Genomic DNA, 17,572 nt, shown 5'->3' on the forward strand with positions numbered 1-17,572 from the left:
TCTCGAGCTTTACAAAAGTACATTTCACTCAGATTCAGTCATGTGCTGCAAAACTGATCTCGGGGACACAGCGCTTTATAGTGCGTCTGGATAACGACCCAAAACATACAATCTATGGCGAAGAATAGAATATTTTTAAACAACCAAGTCGGTCACCAGACCTCTACCAAGTTAAGCTGTCAAGACAAGACCAAAGCGAAGGCAGAAAAAAAAACGAGCAACTGGAGGTCGCTGCAGTAAAACCCTCAAAGCAGCTCTCGAGGACATGTCCGCTCAAGGGTTTATATCCGAATATAAAAAAAACAATCCTAATATTTATGATCGTTAGTTTATACCAATTACTTTTGAGCCACATCCCCTTCGGTCACATCTTGATTGCTCCATTTCAGATCCATTGTAGTAATACATACATAGAAGCAAAATTCCAGATTTGTTCCTATACTTGTAGACCTGACTCTACAGCCAATCATGTGGCAGCCGCGCTTGTAAAAAAGAAAGCCGAAATCAAGATCACGATCTTAAGAGTTAATGTGTACATCAGATACTTTGATCATGGTGTAGGTTTGGCTGCTAAATGGACTGGATATGTTTGAGTATGTTTGGCCCACAAAACAATTCCCACGTCCTTAGGTTTTAAACTGAATACGCAGTAGAGTAGTTGAATGGTTGCGCATATCGACATTAGTGATGGGTCGTTCATAAACGATTCACTCTTTTTGAACTTGACTCAGGAGAATGAGTAGTCTCTGTGAGAGATCCATTAATTTTCCACTGGGCGCGCATGCGCAAATCATTGTCAAACCTCTGTAGGTTATGTACAGGAAAAAATTATAAAAAAAAAAAGATTTGTTCATATTAATGAACGAGATTCAAAGATCCGAGTCACTAAAATGATTCAAACTTCCCATCACCAATAGACATTGACGGACTTTCAGACCTTGTGTCGGTCGGCTTTAGAGACCTTGTAGGAAGTGAAATGGTGTTAATGTTCGAGTGAACTGTCCAGTTCGGGTGTTGGTTGGATGTGATTAAGTGCAGGCGTTGACCCGTCTTGCACTGAGGTCACAGAATAAAGCTGGAAGTGTGATTTAGGTCAAGCAAAGTGTCTGAGAGAACACTGGTGCATACACGCACACACACATGTACATAGTAATAAAAGTGACCATTTTATAGGGGTGTGTGAATGCTTCTGCTTCGTAGATGATTGTGTGTGTGTGAGAGAGAGAAGGCGGTTGGTTGATACATTTAGGGCGCTTCAGTACTGTTCAGATTTTAAGTTCTACAGTGTGAGCCAATAAAATCATTAGGAGTGTCAGGCCACGCCCACTTCACAGGGACTGACAGGCATGTAGGTGTGTGTCCCATTTGTGCTCATTGGGATTGTGTCTGTTTGGCTACAAGCTGTTGCACTCATCTGTAACTGTTCATAAGGGGTACATTTTAATACATATATATTCTCTCTCTCTCTCAGGGCTCGTTCAGCGGTGTGTTATCATCCAGAAGGATGAGAACGGTTTCGGGTTTACGGTGAGCGGGGACAACCCGGTGTTTGTCCAGCTGGTTAAAGAAGGTGAGCTTTTTAGTGTTTAAGAAAGCACTGAGGATGACCAGAGGCGCACTCACTTGTTCCTCTGTTTATTCAGTTATTCACGCAGAGCTGCATGAATAAGGACTAAAATCACAATCGGGTTATTAGCTTAAGTTTAATTTCATAAGGACTTGATAAAAGTTCATGATTATTGATTAGATCCGCATTAATCAACAGCAAACACCTTTCCTTTCACATTTGAATAAATTGTATACAGTGGTACCTGTATACCTCGGCATACAACAAAATATTACAACGAATTACAAATACATTAAAATTATTGCCTTTGGAACTTTGCCTTGCCATACAAGAAATTTGCCTCGGCATACGAGAGACAGAACTAAACGGCGGCTAAGTTGTGCTTAAGTCTGTGAGCCATTTAAAACTTGGCGTCAGTGGAAAGCAAATAAAAGTGAGTTTTTTTGAACATTGGGTTTCAGGAATGTTAGCATAAAGAAAAGGGAGCCACTTTCCATTTTATTTTTAAAGAAGCCGTTGCCAAGAGGAATCGTTAATTAAGGATCAATGTCTATATTTTAACTCATTTACATAATTTCTAAATGTTTTGATTTTTTTTTATATGCAAAAATATGATTATAATATTTGAAATACTGGTAAAATTGGTAATATTTTTGTTTGGATTAAACAGATTTACTTGCATTTACATTATTTCCTATGAAAAAATTAGTTTTGCAATACGTATTAAGAACTCGTCCCCGAAATAGATTAAATTCGTATTCCGAGGTACTGCTGTACTTTTTTTTTTTTTTGTCTCTATTTTGCTTAACTTTGCATTTCTCTTGTCTACCCGTCTCTCCTGTGCTGTCTTATTTGTGTGTCTCTCTCTCTTTTCTGCCTGTCACATACCCATTTCTTTTCCATCTGTCTCTTCTCTCTCCACCTCTGTCCCCTCTTTCTCTTCTGTCTTTCTTTAATCTCTCTCTCTCTGCTCAGATGGAGCTGCTATGCGAGCTGGTGTTCAGACGGGTGATAGAATTATTAAGGTAAGCCTTTTTTGTACAGAGTGTATTAATAATAAATGACTGAACTGTATTTGTTAATATAAATCTTATTATTAGTAGCAGATTGATTTAGGACGATTCTCAAATCAATCAAATCACATTGGCAATATATATATTTTTTAATTATTAAATATGTACAGCTCATTGCTCCCCCTCCTGGGAGATTATAGTAATGCGCCAACATGATGTATGGTAATTAACTACATTGTGTATAATTATTTTGGTTATGTTTGGCATTACAGGTTAATGGGACGCTAGTAACACATTCCAATCATGTAGAAGTGGTGAAGCTAATAAAATGTAAGTGTATCATTTATGCTTTATGAAGAACAGCATATACATAGATATGTATTTTTTTAAATATTATTATTTCTTATTATATGCATGTGCGTGTTTTACAGCGGGTTCATACGTGGCTCTGACATTGTTGGGGAGACCCCCGGGCCTCCCACAGATTCCATTATCAGAGGGAGAGGGAGATGGAGATCCTCTCAGCTCCCTTAACTCTCCTCAGTCCCCCGGACCCACTGTGCCCGAGCGCTCATCCTCTTCTTCGACCTCTCCCTCCGACCGCATCATCTCCCCAACATGGGTAAAAACACACACATATATATACTTGTATTTCTCTCTGTCACGCCCAATCTCTTTCTCCAACTGTCTGTTCTCCATATTGTTAAATTATGACCTCATTTCCTCACATATGTACCTTATTTTTTCTGTCTCCAGCTCTCAATTCCTCTTTCACTAATCCCAAGCTTTTTTTTTCATATTCGTTTCTTTGATAATTTGCTGTTTCAAGTAACTACTGAATGGGCTGCCTTACATGTCGTCTCTTCAGTCGCACTTGTTTCAGTGTTACACTGTACTGTATTGTACCTAAGCTCCATTTAAGTGGTCTGTGTGGTGTTTTAGGAGGAAAGCGGGGGAGTGTTTAATCAGAAAGTCGACAACCTGCAAAAGATGCTGATAAAGGAGCAGCAGGACCTCCAGGTCAGTGTTGCGTTAGATTTGTTAAGATGTGTCCCGTGTTTTTGTTTGTGTTTGTGTGTGTGAGAGAATGTTGTACATAGTTTCGTATGGCATGTACGATTAATATATTAAAACAAGTGAGTATGTGGGTGTGGCAGAGCTCTGTTTATTGTACTGTAATGACTGCACATTCAGATTAGTTTTGTTTTTCTTAATTGTAATCATTAATCTTCCAAAACAACAACAAGCCAAAAAAAAACATACACATCCCACTATACTCTTAAATTAAAATGGATTATTTTTATTTACTTTTTTGTGAGAGACAGACAGTGTGACGCAAAAGCAAGCGGAGCCGCTCTTAATACCCGACATATTGAGTGCGTGTCACTTTAAGCGACATAATACAAGCACATGGTGTGATTCTTGCACATTTTCACATCCTCTTCTGTGGGAACGGGTTATCTCTCTCTCACACACACACACACACACACACACACACACACACACACACACACACACACACACACACTCGAGGATGCATTGTCACACACTGATGGAGGTCTTCACAGCAGCTGTTTCTCTGTATGTGGATCGTAGGCTATGAAGGAGGAGTACAGCAGAAACCCTACAGCGAGACTACTGAAGGACATCCAGGAAGCTCAGAAGCACATTCCTCTGCTTCAGGGCCAGCTCAGTAAAGCCACCGTGCCTGGACAGGTACCATCGCCACAGACATCGTCTTCACGTCATGTCGTTACTTTACTCTTGTCTAACGTTTTTTTTTGTCTAACATAGTACAATGTGTGTGTGTGTGTGTGTGTGTGAAGGATGGCCTGCTTTCTCCAAGACCAGGAGAAGGAGATGCAGAGGAAGGAGGACGGTTTAGAGACAGAGATGTAGACTGGCCGTTTGACTCACCCATGAACAGCAACTCGACACCGGTTAGCGCCACAACAACACTGCATTTTTAAATTTTCTATTAATATAAACTAAACACATTAGCAGGCAGTACCACGGCATAAGAATTTTCACGGCGAGTTCTTAAGGCAAGAATTTGTATTGTGGAACGCATTTTCCCACAGGAAATAATGTAAACGCAGATAATATGTTCCATCCTCCCAAAAATAGTACCAATTTTACCAATTTCTAACACTTTATTTATATTTTTTGCACGTAAAAACAATCAAACATGTAGTGAAAACATAAAAATGAACCTAAAAGTTTCTTCTGCCATTCTTCTTCTTAAGTCCCATGGTGCTGATCTCGCACAAAATGCAAAAAACCCACTGACGCAAACAGGTTTTGAACGGCCCAGGACGTACGCACAATTTAACTGCCGTTCGGGACGGCTAGGTTCGTTCGTTCGCTTGCTCATATGCCGAAAATGCTTCACATGCCGAGGCAAAGTTCTTGTAGAAAGTTCAGTTCTTAGGGTGAAAATTCGTGAGGCGGTCTGTTTGTATACCAAGGTACCACTGTTCTCTGGTAATGCGCTTCTACAGACCTCACTACACGTCTTTAACATTTAACCACACTATGTCCTCTGCATTCAGGTGACGCCCTGTACGTTCCCAGAAAGCCCGTACCAAAGAGACACACCGTGCAACAGCCCAAAGTCAATGCCGCGCGTCAACCTCAACTCGTACCCGTCTCACAACAGCGAAGACGTCGTCGACCTGGTGAGAGCACGCTGCGTTTCTCCTCACGTTCCACTACATTTCCTTACTAAGTTTCTAATTAGCTTATCACGCTAACAGGACTATCAGTCCAACGTGGGAAGCCCGATGTCCCGTGTGCCACCTCCCATCATCGGCGCGGAAGACGATGACTTCGACACCGACCAGGAGCAGGTGAGGACTTTTCGGGCATCTTCTCAGATGGATGAATTGGATTTCCTTTTACTTTACTGCACGTTTACTGTCGAATTTGTGTTGCAGGTGAACGGCCAGTGTAGCTGTTTTCAGACCATCGACCTGCTGAAGACTCGGCCTGCGCATCTCGCAGCCTTCCTGCATCACGTGGTCTCTCAGTTCGACCCTGCACCTCTGGTAAGAACCCAAAACCTCTGCATTTTCTTCCTCGCACTTTTTAGGGTGAGGAGGATCCGTAAATCCGTGCTATAGGCGTGATTTTGTGGCTTTTCCTGTTCTAGCTGTGCTACCTCTACGCCGAGCTCTACAAGCAGAGCAACTCCAAAGAGACACGGCGGATATTCGGGGACCTCCACTCCACCTTTATGGACCGATCAGCGGTGAGCACACGGACACACACGCACTTAAACATATTAATTTAAACACAATAATCTCAGTGTGATCGCTCGTCACGACTCATTTTATCTTTCACTTTCACTCAGCACCTGAAAGTAGCGGTTCCAGACTCGATCTCGGCTGACATGGGTAAGCATACGCCGTCACGTTTGCCTCAAATCTCTGTTCTATTCGTGTTCATTATTAAGGTTAGATTAGATTAGATTAGATAACATCGATCAGGTCGCATGAATCTTGTATCACAGGTCTCTGATTGGAGGTGTTTATACTTTACTGTAACAACAGAACGGTGAGCTGAAACAGTGGTTCCCAAACTGGGGGTCGCGGAATAATTTCATGGGGTCGCGAGAGGGGTTTAAAAAATTGTCTTTTTTTGTGATTATAATACACACTTTTCGGTATTACAAGTAAATGCTATGAATAAATATTTTCTGATTTGTAAAGATATTACTAATTGAGTCACAAATTTTATTTTTTTAAAACACCCAGTTTAAACACTCACACTCAAAGATATGACGTCACTGTGCAGCGACTGGCTCACTAGTTATTGCTACAGCGCACAACTGCAAGTAAAAACCGCAACTGCCAAGATGGATAAATTTTTTATTCGCAAGTCTAAAAGTCATCGAACCATCGACCAAGCATAAGAGCAAGACCCCATCAGACCAAAGTAGGAAACGTCGAAAATATCAGGAAGAATTCATAAAGTATGGATTCACTTGCTCTACTGTTGACAACGTAGATTTCCCTTAATGTGTAATCTGTTCAGAAGTGCTTGCTCATAAAAATAATGAAGCCCGGCAAAACACGATTGCTCAACAAACAAAAAAAAAGTACACCCTTCCCATTAAAGGGTAAGCCAAAATTATTTTGATGTATAGTAAATGTAGTCAAAATACTGTGAACAGCTTATGTTTACTGCTTGTTTTTGATAGTGGGGGTCGCGAGATCTCGTCGATCTTGAATTAGGGGTCGCTGGCTTGAAAGTTTGAGAACCACTGAGCTGAAAGACCAATCACAGGTTGCGTGATAACGGTTGAGCATCTGTAAAAAAAATTACAGAGGAATAACCGATCAAGTTGTGCGGTTGAAGCAAAACAGTAACCATACTGGCTCACACCACTTTCACAACTCCAAGTGTTTTATCTACGTGTTACATGTAACATGATGAGTAAAATAAATGATTTTGTACTGGAATAAGTTCAGTCGACTTCTATTGAATTTGTGTTCTGTAAATTTTTATGCATTACCAAAGGTTTTTACAAAGGTGTGTGTGTGTGTGTGTGTAGATCGGTGGAAACCTGATCTCATTCCAGAGGACATTCAAAGACAGCATGTGCAGCAGCTCCAGGACACACTCCTACCTGACATCCAGAAACACCTGGAAGACTTCAGGTAACAGCACCGCTGAAAGCGAGGGACGCTTGAGCACGTCCCTTTTTCCTCCTCGACGTTTGCGCTTGGCTTGAGAAATCATTCCTGATTTTAAATTTTCTTCCGTTTGATTTCACAACGTTTGAGCTTCTGAACTTATCAGTGTTTTTCTTTGATCTTATTCGTAAGATTAAAGTATTGGCACACTAGGCTGTTAAAGTGCAGGTGCTGATGTTAAAACAGTGGCTATGTAGTTTATATGCAGTGCAAATATTTATTTACTTGAATTAGTTTGGGTAGAATATTGCTTCTCAAAGCCCACCATGACACAGCAGATCCTGAGACTCTTATTTTCATGGGTGTTTTTCCTTTTTCAGGCAGAAGCGCAGTATGGGTCTGACTCTGGCCGAAGCTGAGCTGATCCGACTCGACACGGAACGCATGCGAGGCCGCGTGGCCCTGGAGAGAGAGCGCTCGTGTTCAGAGCATATCGTCTCCAAAATCAACGAAGTCTTGTAAGTGAACATGCGTTACGTTTTGCCACAATTAATTTTTCTGCTTAAAAGCTTGAAATTGTGCCTATTAATCACGGCTCTACAGCCAATCAGGGGCGCCTGTGAGTTCGCGCACGCCGAGAGCGGCTAGCGAAAATCCGGAAAAATCCCCCTCCCCCAAAAAAAAGCTTAAAATTGTATCAAGCAGTTCATAGACGTCCCACTTTTAGATAATCAAAGCTACACATCCATCTCCACTGTATTTTGGCACTAGTGATGTTTAGGCTCTGCATGTGTCGGACACTCTCTGTGTTTAATTATTTGGTCCTAATTGTTCTCAGACCAGGTTTCAGTCACTTGGGTAATTTGTCCCCCCACAAAAAAAAAACTTTTTGAGGCAAAAGTTTTTTTTTTTTTTTGTTGACAAGTTTCATGAAACCATAAACGTAAATATCTTACCACTGTATAGCAGGAAAATATTACTTAGTTCATAATCTTGTTATAGCATCCTGCAAACATCACGTTGGGTAACGAGCCAATTTAGCAATAATAGTTCTGCGAGAAGATGTCTTAAACCTCGCCGATTTCCTCACACAGTCATTATCACGCTTTGATCAGGTTGTTGGAAGGCTTTGAACTGCAGCCAAAGGCACATAAACCCGACTCAGTTCAGTTTTTATCATCAGACATGAATATGACACGAATGTCCTGGAAATCTTGAGGCGTGCAGTGATTTCTGTGAACTGGTGCAGAATGATTGTACAACATGCATCTTTAATAAAAGAAACAGGAATATGGGGCACAAGTGTCAGTTTATTTGGGGCTTTTTTCCGAACTCAAACACAGGGACAGAAATAAACATACAGCACAATTCTTATATTTATTGACTGGCCCTTAGCATGTTTCACCTTCAGCACATGCTTTTGGTTGCCATCAACAAGCATCTGGCAGAAATCTCGTTGGCTATTTGACCATTCTTTTTGATTCAATTAGTTGGTCTCCTGGCACAGCCCTGACTCTTAAGCAGTTCACATATTTTCCATAAGCTCAAAAAGCTTAAACTTGGCCTGTTTTATCCATTCCTTGCCAGTTTGCATGCATGTCTGAGGTCTATTTCCTGTTGGAGCACTAAATTTTGTCTAAATTTCAGCTGTCTAAGCTGATGATTTGAGGTCATGCTGAATATCTCATCTTCATTAATCTGATCGCTTTCTAATGCACCAGTTGCCCTGGCAGCAAAACAGACCCAAAGCTGATACTAACATCACCATGCCTTATAATTGGTAGTGTGTTCCATCTTTCTCTGGTGTGTAACTCCTATCTTCTGAAAGATATTTATTGCAAAGTGCCTAAAGATGCAATCTAAAAATAATTTATTTGTGTAATAACCACAGCAGCAACCTCATTTCCCCTCTCGTCTGTACTCAACATTCAGAATCACCAGTTTACTAATCATCTGTCGTCATCTTCACCTTCATGCCTCAAATTAGATGAACTGGGTAGATGGACTGAACTGAAAAATGTGAAAAAAAAAGACTGAAGAACTATTCCCCAAGACTATATTAAAAGTACAAGAAAGTCTGTCTGTTTGGGAAGCGAATTATGAAGAAATAATGGGTGTCTCAAGATTTTGCACAGCATTGTAGAACAGAAAATGCTAATTTGAAGCATTTTCCCAGGGTTTTTTCTTATTTTGTTTGTTGCAAGTACAGTAACTCTTGGCACGCTCACCAACATAAAAACTGCAGATGGTGTGTATTCAGTGATAAACCTTACAACAATATCTCTCTCTCTCTCTCTCTACGAGTCTAGGTTCCTTTGTTTTTATTTTTCCTTTTTTTTTTATTACAGCAAATAATAAACACACACCCTTTCAAGAGCACATAACGCCCCGGGGCCTGTCTGAGGTCACGGCGCTCTTGCGTGCCGAGTCTGTAGGAAGGAAAACGTGTCAAACTGGAAAGCTTAAAGCATGGATTAAGACAGCATGCTAAGTCTTTCACACGCATCCTTTTAGATCCATGATAACATCAGAATACAGAAGCTTCTTACTGCAGGTTGTTTTTGCGTCAGGTGAAATGATGAGGGTTAGGATGACACTTTTCTCCTCAGCGTTGGCTTGGAAAGCGGTCCGACGGCTTCTCCTTTTGTTCTTTTAAGCACACGGGTGAAACCGCTTTCCGAGACGACGTTCACGCCGAAGCGTAGCACGTTCCATGATCTCGTTTTAAACAACAGAATTGTGTGTAGCCAATCACGAGTTGGGTCATACTCGCTAGCTCCTGGTGTCAGTCAAAATGTCATAACCCTTTATAAAGAAGTAAATGAAAAAAGAATATAGCAGTTACAGACTGCGGCACTGATAAAAATAGAGATCTGCAAATTGATGTAGGGGTCCAGAAACCCTACAGTACGTGATGCTGAGATCATCCTTATTTTAGCGCAGAATCGAGAAGTAAAACTTGGCCTGTTTGTGTGTTTGTGCTTTCTCGCAGGTTGACGCCGACAGCCACAGAGGAGGAGAAGTGGTGAGGGGAAATTTCTTGCTCCTTTCGCTTGACGTCAGCCAACTACACGCTCATCACTCGCACCACATGACCCGCTTTATTGATTGACATTTTTAGCTCCAGTTAATATTTAACAAGGTCTTAACGGCCATGAAGAAGTATCCCTTTCCCCTATTAAACAAAAGTGTATGGACGATAGTGTACTGTGTTATGTCTCTCCCATATGGTGAGCATGCTGGAGGTGTGTGCAGGCAGATGGTAGAGAAGACAGGAGGCTCGTGTTGCTCACAGCAGAGGATTGTGAGGAATAGTTGTGCTGTTGCCCAGCGTGTAGCCGGGTTGTTGCGTAATCACCGCGGCCTCCTTTGCCCCACATGACTGCATGAGAGAGCAGGTTTTTTTTGGTACTTCCCTGACAACCGTTGCCATCACTTTAGTTTTAACATTCAGCATTAGCTACCCCTGCTGGACAGAAATATAATGACGAGGAAGGCAATGTCCCACATGTCCACATGACAGGTTTTTTTTTTATTAAAATCTTTTACAGTTCGGACAATACAATCATCTTTAACAAGCTCTGTTCATTTCAGTACCGCAATGCAGTTTGTCATTCAGGCCTATATGAAGCACCTCGGGGTGAAGGTGAAGGAGTCTCGGGGGTTTGAGAACAAAGCCAAGTTTGTAAACCTTCTACCTAAAATCAAGGTAAAGAACCCTTAAGCTTGTGTCGTTCTTCGTGCAAACGTTTCTGAAAGTTTATTTTTTTTATTTTACTAATATAATGACTGTTTTTGCTTTGAGCAGAAGACTATAAAACCGGAGAAGGATGGAAGTGTGGAGGAGAAGCAGAAAAAACCCCTCTTTCAAATGATACGCAGCCATAGCAAGCGGCCCAGTCGAACCGACTTTTCCTCAGGTAAGCCAAGCCAAATTTTAGGGCGAGTATGTTTTTTAGATAAGAATAATTGCATGCTATGGTTGTTACACAACTAATATAAAAGGCTATTCAAGTATCGCTTGCATTGACGCCATACTTTTTCCACCATTTATGTATATATGTGCAGTTAACAAGGCTCTAGAGCAGACTAAGCAGCGCATACAAAAACAGCCGTCGCAGATCTCTGTAGGGCCGACTGATCAGCCTGAAACGCCTTCGATGGGCCGGTCACGGAGCAGTCAGTCTAGCGAAGGCCCGGATGGCAGCATCAGCTCCATCAGTTCCCCTTCTTTCAGCGCTTCCCCGTTACAGAGCTCCGACAGCACAGCCAGAGATGTGGAGCCAGGTGATGTGTTTAAGTGGTTCCCTGTCCTGCAATCTAACCTTGAGTTGTTCCTTTAAGCTTCTCTCTAACATGTTTGTGCCCCTCCCACATGATTCATCAGGCGCTCTTCCCTTGTCAGCGTTGCCCAGACTTGGAGAGGTCGGTCCTCAGGGTGAAGGACAGGATTCCTCGTCCTCAGGCACGCACTTTGATTTTACCTATGCTCTGGACCATCTCCAAGAGGAGGAGCCTGAAACAGACAGGTGGGCGGTACACTTTGAATTCCATGTTGATCTGTTTGTTTTTGGTGTTCAAGTTTTTATAGTACAGAAAATCCACACACAAAATCCACTCAGAGCAGGGACGCTCTCTCCCTACACCCCCCCGGCTCTCACTGCTCCGCATGTAGAACCGCCCTGCAAGACACACAAGGTATAAATATCACAGTCATGTGATTCCCAGAGACTCACTCCGCTCACCAGTGGTGCTCAATCATGCTACTGCTTTTAGAGTTTTGTGCCTGTGGTGGATTGCGCTCCTATTTATTTGACGCTGGGACGTATACAGTAGTACTGTGCCATTCATTTGTAAGGTTGACTGAAGCTGAAAACATAATAGTCTAGACAGTCATGTCAGTCTGAGAATCCTTCCAGCTTCACAGCTATTTCTGTCTGCTCAGGCTCCAAACGGCAGTGTGACTAAATGAGGACTTTGTTCTTAAACCCTGCTTGGAACACTAGGACATGTTGAGAGAGCTGTGGGGAAGATGTAAAACAGGGGGTATGTGAATGTCATATCTGTGATCTCATTCTACTTGTCTTCATGCATGTAGGAATCCTGACGGAGGGACGCCGCGGCCAATCAGAAGGTATATATGTTTTTTTAGCTGATTATCATCATCAAGATTAGTAGAAGCAAATAGCAAAAACCTAATTGTGTTTCTCGGTGTGTTTGATGATTGCAGGATGGAGCTGTTGAGCACGGGGGAGGTGCAAAGTGAGGACGATCAGGCGTTTGAGGTGGAGGCCGAGCAGGACCCTTCTAATTGGCAGACGTCGGTGAGCACGGACGTCCTCGCTCTGCTGTCACCGCATGAGATCAAGAGACAGGAAGTGATCAATGGTGACAAATCTTTGTTTATTTGTTTCCAAACACGATCAGCTTGTGGCCGTTTGTTTTATCCATCAGGTGCAAAATTTCACATGGTCACTCACGTTTCTGTGCAGAGTTGTTCTATACAGAGCGTGCTCACCTGCGCACGTTGAAGGTGCTGGATAATGTGTTCTACCAGAGGATGACCCGAGAAACCATTCTGCCGCCCGTGGACATCAAGAACATCTTCACTAACCTGGAGGAGATCGTCCAGCTACACAGTAAGGAATGAGAAATGCACCTAATGCTAATGTAGCATAGTTATGATGATCTCATTGTTTTCCATCCTCTTCTTTAGCAACTGTAACGGAACAAATGACGGCCATAAGGAAGAAGAACGATACGACCGTCGTAGATCTTATAGGAGACGACTTGCTGTCCTGGGTGAGAAAACTACGCGTCGCTTTTCTTCTTTTCTCGAAAGCATGATTGTTTACTTGAAACTTAGATGGTTGTGTTTCCTGCTTGCAGTTCAGCGGAGCAGAGGAGGAAAAGATCAAGCGGGCAGTGGGAACTTTCTGCAGTAACCAGCCCTTTGCGCTGGAGCTTATAAAGAGCAGGCAGAAGAAGGATCAGCGGTTTGCTTCCTTTGTGCAGGTCAGACTGACTAAATTCTTGTCGTGAATGTTTATTTATTTAGTTATTTTTTCAAAGTTCCAAAACTCCACAATTCCAGTTTGTGGTTTAAAGTTATATTTGTTTTTTTGTGTTACAGGAGGCAGAGAGTAATCGTCAATGTCGAAGGCTCCAACTGAAGGACATGATTCCCGTGGAAATGCAGAGACTCACCAAATACCCGCTTCTACTCGAAAACATCGCCAAATATACCGGTAGCAAATCCTTCTCTTTTCCTCATCATTCCTTTAATACCTTTAACCCTTCACCACACATGCTAAACAGTTCGCTTGTGTTTCATGTCAGACGACCCCGAGGAGAAAAGCAAAGTGAAACGAGCCTGCGAATGCTGCCGTCAGATCCTCAACCATGTCAACCAGGAAGTAAAAGAGGCTGAAAACAAACAGGTAAGCAGACTACAGCACAGCCTCAGACTGAAGCTAAAGGACTACTGTATTATTTTGATTTTGTTGTTCTTCCTTGTTGTTTTAGAGGTTAGAGGACTACCAGAGAAGACTAGATCTGTCGTCACTGAAGCAGAGCGAGTACCCCATGATTGCGGAATTTAAGGTAAGATTAGACGATTCACTACTTTACAAGTAGTTGTTATTTAGTATGTTTAGTTATTTAAAAAAAACTTTTTTTTTCTGTAGAACCTCAACTTGACAAAAAGGAAGATGGTACATGAGGGACCACTGTCTTGGAAAGTGAATAGAGATAAGACTATTGGTAAGAGTTCAAGAAACCATGAATTGTAAAATTTAATGCCCCAGGAGGATGAGGCGACATTTTTCTGTTTTTCTGTCCTGGAAATTGGAGTTGAAGACAAAAGTCCATTGAAAAGAAAAAAAAAAGACAAGCCTATTTAACCTACAAATAATGTGTGTAATTTTCCAAAAACATACGATCTGCTCTATTCTCAGAAATGTTCATGTATGTTATGTTCAGAGCTCTACACACTCCTGCTGGAGGACATCTTGGTGCTGCTGCAGAGGCAGGACGAGAAGCTGATCCTTAAGTGCCACAGTAAGAATCTGGCAGGCACAGCCGAGACCAAACACATCTTCAGTCCGATCATCAAGCTCAGCACCGTGCTGGTTCGCTCTGTAGCAACAGGTGCGTCAGGGCAAAAAGTGGAAAAAGGAAAAGAAATGAATGCTGGATGTTACTATGATGGTAGAGTTCTAGTGGAGGCTAGGATGGTATGAAATCAGCACTAACTCGTTGTCCAATTTGCCGTTTACAGACAACAAGTCATTCTTTGTGGTGTCCATGTCTGATTATGGGGCACAGATCTATGAGCTGATGGCGCAGACTGTGTCTGAGCAGAAGACGTAAGTACAGTCCTTCTGAAATTTAAAGCTTACAATAGAAATGTAACAGTGTTCATTCAGGAAGGTTTGCAGTGTGATGACCAGTTTAAGAGCTGAAACCATTATGGAATCCGGTTTCCTACAACATTACATCATTACCAAATTGCTCTTAATGAAGGATATCTCTGGGTATATTTACAAGGATTTAAAATTTCACATTGTCCTGTGCAGCATGAAAGATTAATGCACTAAAGCAGTATTAGTGAAATACTAGTAATGCTGTAACCTCTCGCAGCCGGAGGTCTGGAGAGAGCTGATTGGCCAAGCTCTCTCAGAGGGGAGGGATGAGAGGTACTTGGTACTCTCACATTAATCATGGCTCTACAGCCAATCAGGGGCGTTTGTGGGCTCACGCAAGCGGAAGGAGCGAATAGCGCTGTCCTCAGAGTGTGTGTCCCCCCCAGAACGGTGAATTAGCAAGCAGCTCGAAAAGATGCGGTCCAGCTGATTAGCTGTCACGTAGTTCAGGAGAAACGTGTGATAGTCTTCGGCCCCTTTCGACTGAGTAGTAGTAGTAGCCTTAATGTGCGAGCCCCCTAGTGACGGGGAGGAATTTGACACGAATAAATTAGGAAGAAATTCAGGAGAAAATCCCCAAAAAATAACTAAAATAAGTCCATGTTTCGAACCCAATACCAGAATGATTTTTATTTAGCTAAATTGTTTTTTATTTAGCTAAATTTTTTAAATAAGCTAATTATTTAAGGTCACCTTATTTAACGTTTGTTGGGGTCAGTGAGTAGATAGTAAATAAATCCTGTGTGTTCTCAGACACAAGTAACATTGTTGGAGTAACATAAGGATAATAAATTCTGAAACTCTTATAGCTTATTCTCATAGCTCCTGTTTCTTTTGTCCAGGTGGCATGATCTCATCGGGCAAAGAGCAGACTGCATGAAGAGCCTGCCTCAGAATGAGTGAGTTCAATTACTGCAATCATTCCAACATGATAATGAGTTGCATTTGCACTGCTGCCAGAATCGTAGCCTTCTTTCATTTGTCTAGACATCTTAAATTGATTTGTAAATACTATGTCCGGCTGCTTTCTTTGCAGCAGCGAGCGGGAAGCTGACGACGATATAAAAATGAGCAAAGATCCGGATCGCATCTCCACTGGAAGCGTCCAATCTCCAGGTATCTAATTCTTGCGTTTGTAAGTAGGAGTGTCAGGGACCGGTCCAATACTCAGATCTGGGTTGTGGTTTAATTAATCTTGAATAAGTACAATGATTTTTACATTGTTGTTACAGTATGGCCTGCAATTATGAAAGGGATTCAAAACAAGAAAAAATTGATTTAAAGTAGATTCATGGTAATATTCAAGAAGCTAGTGTGTCATTTTTAAAATGTTTTTTTTAGAAAAAGATGCTACATCCTGCTCAGAGATCATGCAGATCCCTCCAACAGGAAGCAACCCGTTTGATACCAAGTCAGATGATGAAGGAGAGGCGGAACGAGAGGCGGAACGAGAGGAAGAAGGAGAGGCGGAACGAGAGGAAGAAGGAGAGGCTGAACGAGAGGCGGAACGAGAGGAAGAAGGAGAGGCGGAACGAGAGGAAGAAGGAGAGGCAGAACAAGGGGCTGAACGAGAGGCGGAAGCAGAGGCAGAACAAGAAGGCGAGCACAAGGTGCAGGTTCAGAAGGAGGAGGAAGAGGAGGCTTTCCTAGACCATGAGCTTGCAGAAAGACTTTTGTTCTTGAAGCAGCGGTCGAGGCACGCCATCGCTGTAGAGGATCTGCCTCCACTGATGGCAGACGAGGCACTTCGAACCCGTGAGTTTAGTTTGTTCAGTTGTACACGTTGAACTACTCATTGTGCCTTGCATTTAACCAGTCAAGTGAGGACACTCTTTCTGGCATCACCCGCACATTGAGCTCTGTACCAAACTAAACATGGGTCCTGTGTCGGGTTGTGCTCACAAAATGTTGATTGGTAATTTGTTATTGTACAAATTGGTTACACTCCCCCGATTTTCTGACCTAAACGTATTTATCGTTTGTCCTCCAGTGGCTGCTCTGAGGCAGCTCCTGATCAACCACATGGATGGTCGAATGGAGGATGTGGACAGGGACGGAGAAAGGGGCAAGGTTCAGCAGCATGAGCGGAGGGCAGGGTCTCTGCAGGGCTCAGAAGATCGCTCGGTGGAGAATGGCGCTGAAAGACCAGAGACTGAACACGTCACGACAGAGAATCGTCATGAGCTGCCCTCGGCGGACACAGGCTTCTTTGAAACCTCAGAAGACTGTGGTGAGGAGATCAGATAATAGGAGTTGTATTTGTGTTGTGCTAATAACAATGATCTTTATGATTTATCGTGTTTTACATGCAAGGTAGAATGTTTCATGACTGCTGTATATGGGATGATGGTTATATTGATTTAAAAGTTAAAACCTAACTTTTATATCAATATAACCATAGCCTTTATAGCCTTATTTTTGTTTTAACTTTTTTTCCCTCTGGCAGTACCCAGTTACATGGTGCTGGAGGGTTATGGTGTATCAGCTGAGAGCAGCACTGATGACGATGTGCAGATCTGCAGCACCGAGCCCACTGAAGCAGGAGACTCCGGCATTGACCTGAAGAAGCTCCTGTCCTCGGCGTCCTCTCAGAACAGAGGACCCGACTTCAGCAGACAGGTCATGACCCACTTGCGCCTGCTTCAGGCCAACCTGCAGCAGCTGAAGGTAACCTCAACCTTAATGTTCATTAGAGCTCTAGATGTGACAAACTCGAATGGAAATTATTTGACATAAATAACAAAATAAACATGAATGTGTATGATTTGCAGCGCTCACATTTGACTCACATTAAGGCTTTATATCAGAATTTTATTTAACAGTTTGGAATAGGAGTAGATTTGCCACTTACCTCAAACACTCAGTTTAATAAATTGTGTAACAAAGATATTTTTACTGGCAATTGGCCTCTGTACACCAGCACATTAAACT

The 17,572-nt window shown here is 42.3% G+C and overlaps 1 protein-coding gene across 4 annotated transcripts in view; it reads left to right on the top strand.

Annotated features, from left to right (window-relative positions):
• arhgef12b (Rho guanine nucleotide exchange factor (GEF) 12b) overlaps positions 1 to 17,572 on the top strand; it is a 53,072-nt gene that overhangs the window by 32,768 nt on the left and 2,732 nt on the right. For 3 of the 4 annotated variants that reach the window (XM_053484715.1, XM_053484716.1, XM_053484712.1), the window contains 35 exons: positions 1,472 to 1,570; positions 2,543 to 2,592; positions 2,853 to 2,910; positions 3,012 to 3,202; positions 3,523 to 3,600; positions 4,177 to 4,296; positions 4,407 to 4,520; positions 5,133 to 5,258; positions 5,337 to 5,429; positions 5,517 to 5,627; positions 5,732 to 5,830; positions 5,933 to 5,975; positions 7,136 to 7,241; positions 7,598 to 7,735; positions 10,210 to 10,242; positions 10,812 to 10,926; positions 11,026 to 11,137; positions 11,286 to 11,504; positions 11,605 to 11,746; positions 12,316 to 12,351; positions 12,448 to 12,605; positions 12,710 to 12,856; positions 12,934 to 13,019; positions 13,107 to 13,232; positions 13,351 to 13,465; positions 13,557 to 13,657; positions 13,743 to 13,820; positions 13,904 to 13,979; positions 14,199 to 14,366; positions 14,497 to 14,584; positions 15,484 to 15,540; positions 15,678 to 15,757; positions 15,983 to 16,396; positions 16,632 to 16,871; positions 17,088 to 17,308. In XM_053484715.1, coding sequence (XP_053340690.1) covers positions 1,472 to 1,570; positions 2,543 to 2,592; positions 2,853 to 2,910; positions 3,012 to 3,202; positions 3,523 to 3,600; positions 4,177 to 4,296; positions 4,407 to 4,520; positions 5,133 to 5,258; positions 5,337 to 5,429; positions 5,517 to 5,627; positions 5,732 to 5,830; positions 5,933 to 5,975; positions 7,136 to 7,241; positions 7,598 to 7,735; positions 10,210 to 10,242; positions 10,812 to 10,926; positions 11,026 to 11,137; positions 11,286 to 11,504; positions 11,605 to 11,746; positions 12,316 to 12,351; positions 12,448 to 12,605; positions 12,710 to 12,856; positions 12,934 to 13,019; positions 13,107 to 13,232; positions 13,351 to 13,465; positions 13,557 to 13,657; positions 13,743 to 13,820; positions 13,904 to 13,979; positions 14,199 to 14,366; positions 14,497 to 14,584; positions 15,484 to 15,540; positions 15,678 to 15,757; positions 15,983 to 16,396; positions 16,632 to 16,871; positions 17,088 to 17,308 — 4,238 coding nt within the window. The remainder of the gene's footprint in view (positions 1 to 1,471; positions 1,571 to 2,542; positions 2,593 to 2,852; positions 2,911 to 3,011; positions 3,203 to 3,522; positions 3,601 to 4,176; positions 4,297 to 4,406; positions 4,521 to 5,132; positions 5,259 to 5,336; positions 5,430 to 5,516; positions 5,628 to 5,731; positions 5,831 to 5,932; positions 5,976 to 7,135; positions 7,242 to 7,597; positions 7,736 to 10,209; positions 10,243 to 10,811; positions 10,927 to 11,025; positions 11,138 to 11,285; positions 11,505 to 11,604; positions 11,747 to 12,315; positions 12,352 to 12,447; positions 12,606 to 12,709; positions 12,857 to 12,933; positions 13,020 to 13,106; positions 13,233 to 13,350; positions 13,466 to 13,556; positions 13,658 to 13,742; positions 13,821 to 13,903; positions 13,980 to 14,198; positions 14,367 to 14,496; positions 14,585 to 15,483; positions 15,541 to 15,677; positions 15,758 to 15,982; positions 16,397 to 16,631; positions 16,872 to 17,087; positions 17,309 to 17,572) is intronic. The other variant, XM_053484713.1, reaches the window with a different exon arrangement.

This window comes from Clarias gariepinus, chromosome 24 (genome assembly GCF_024256425.1).
Source record: "Clarias gariepinus isolate MV-2021 ecotype Netherlands chromosome 24, CGAR_prim_01v2, whole genome shotgun sequence".
NCBI lineage: Eukaryota > Metazoa > Chordata > Actinopteri > Siluriformes > Clariidae > Clarias > Clarias gariepinus.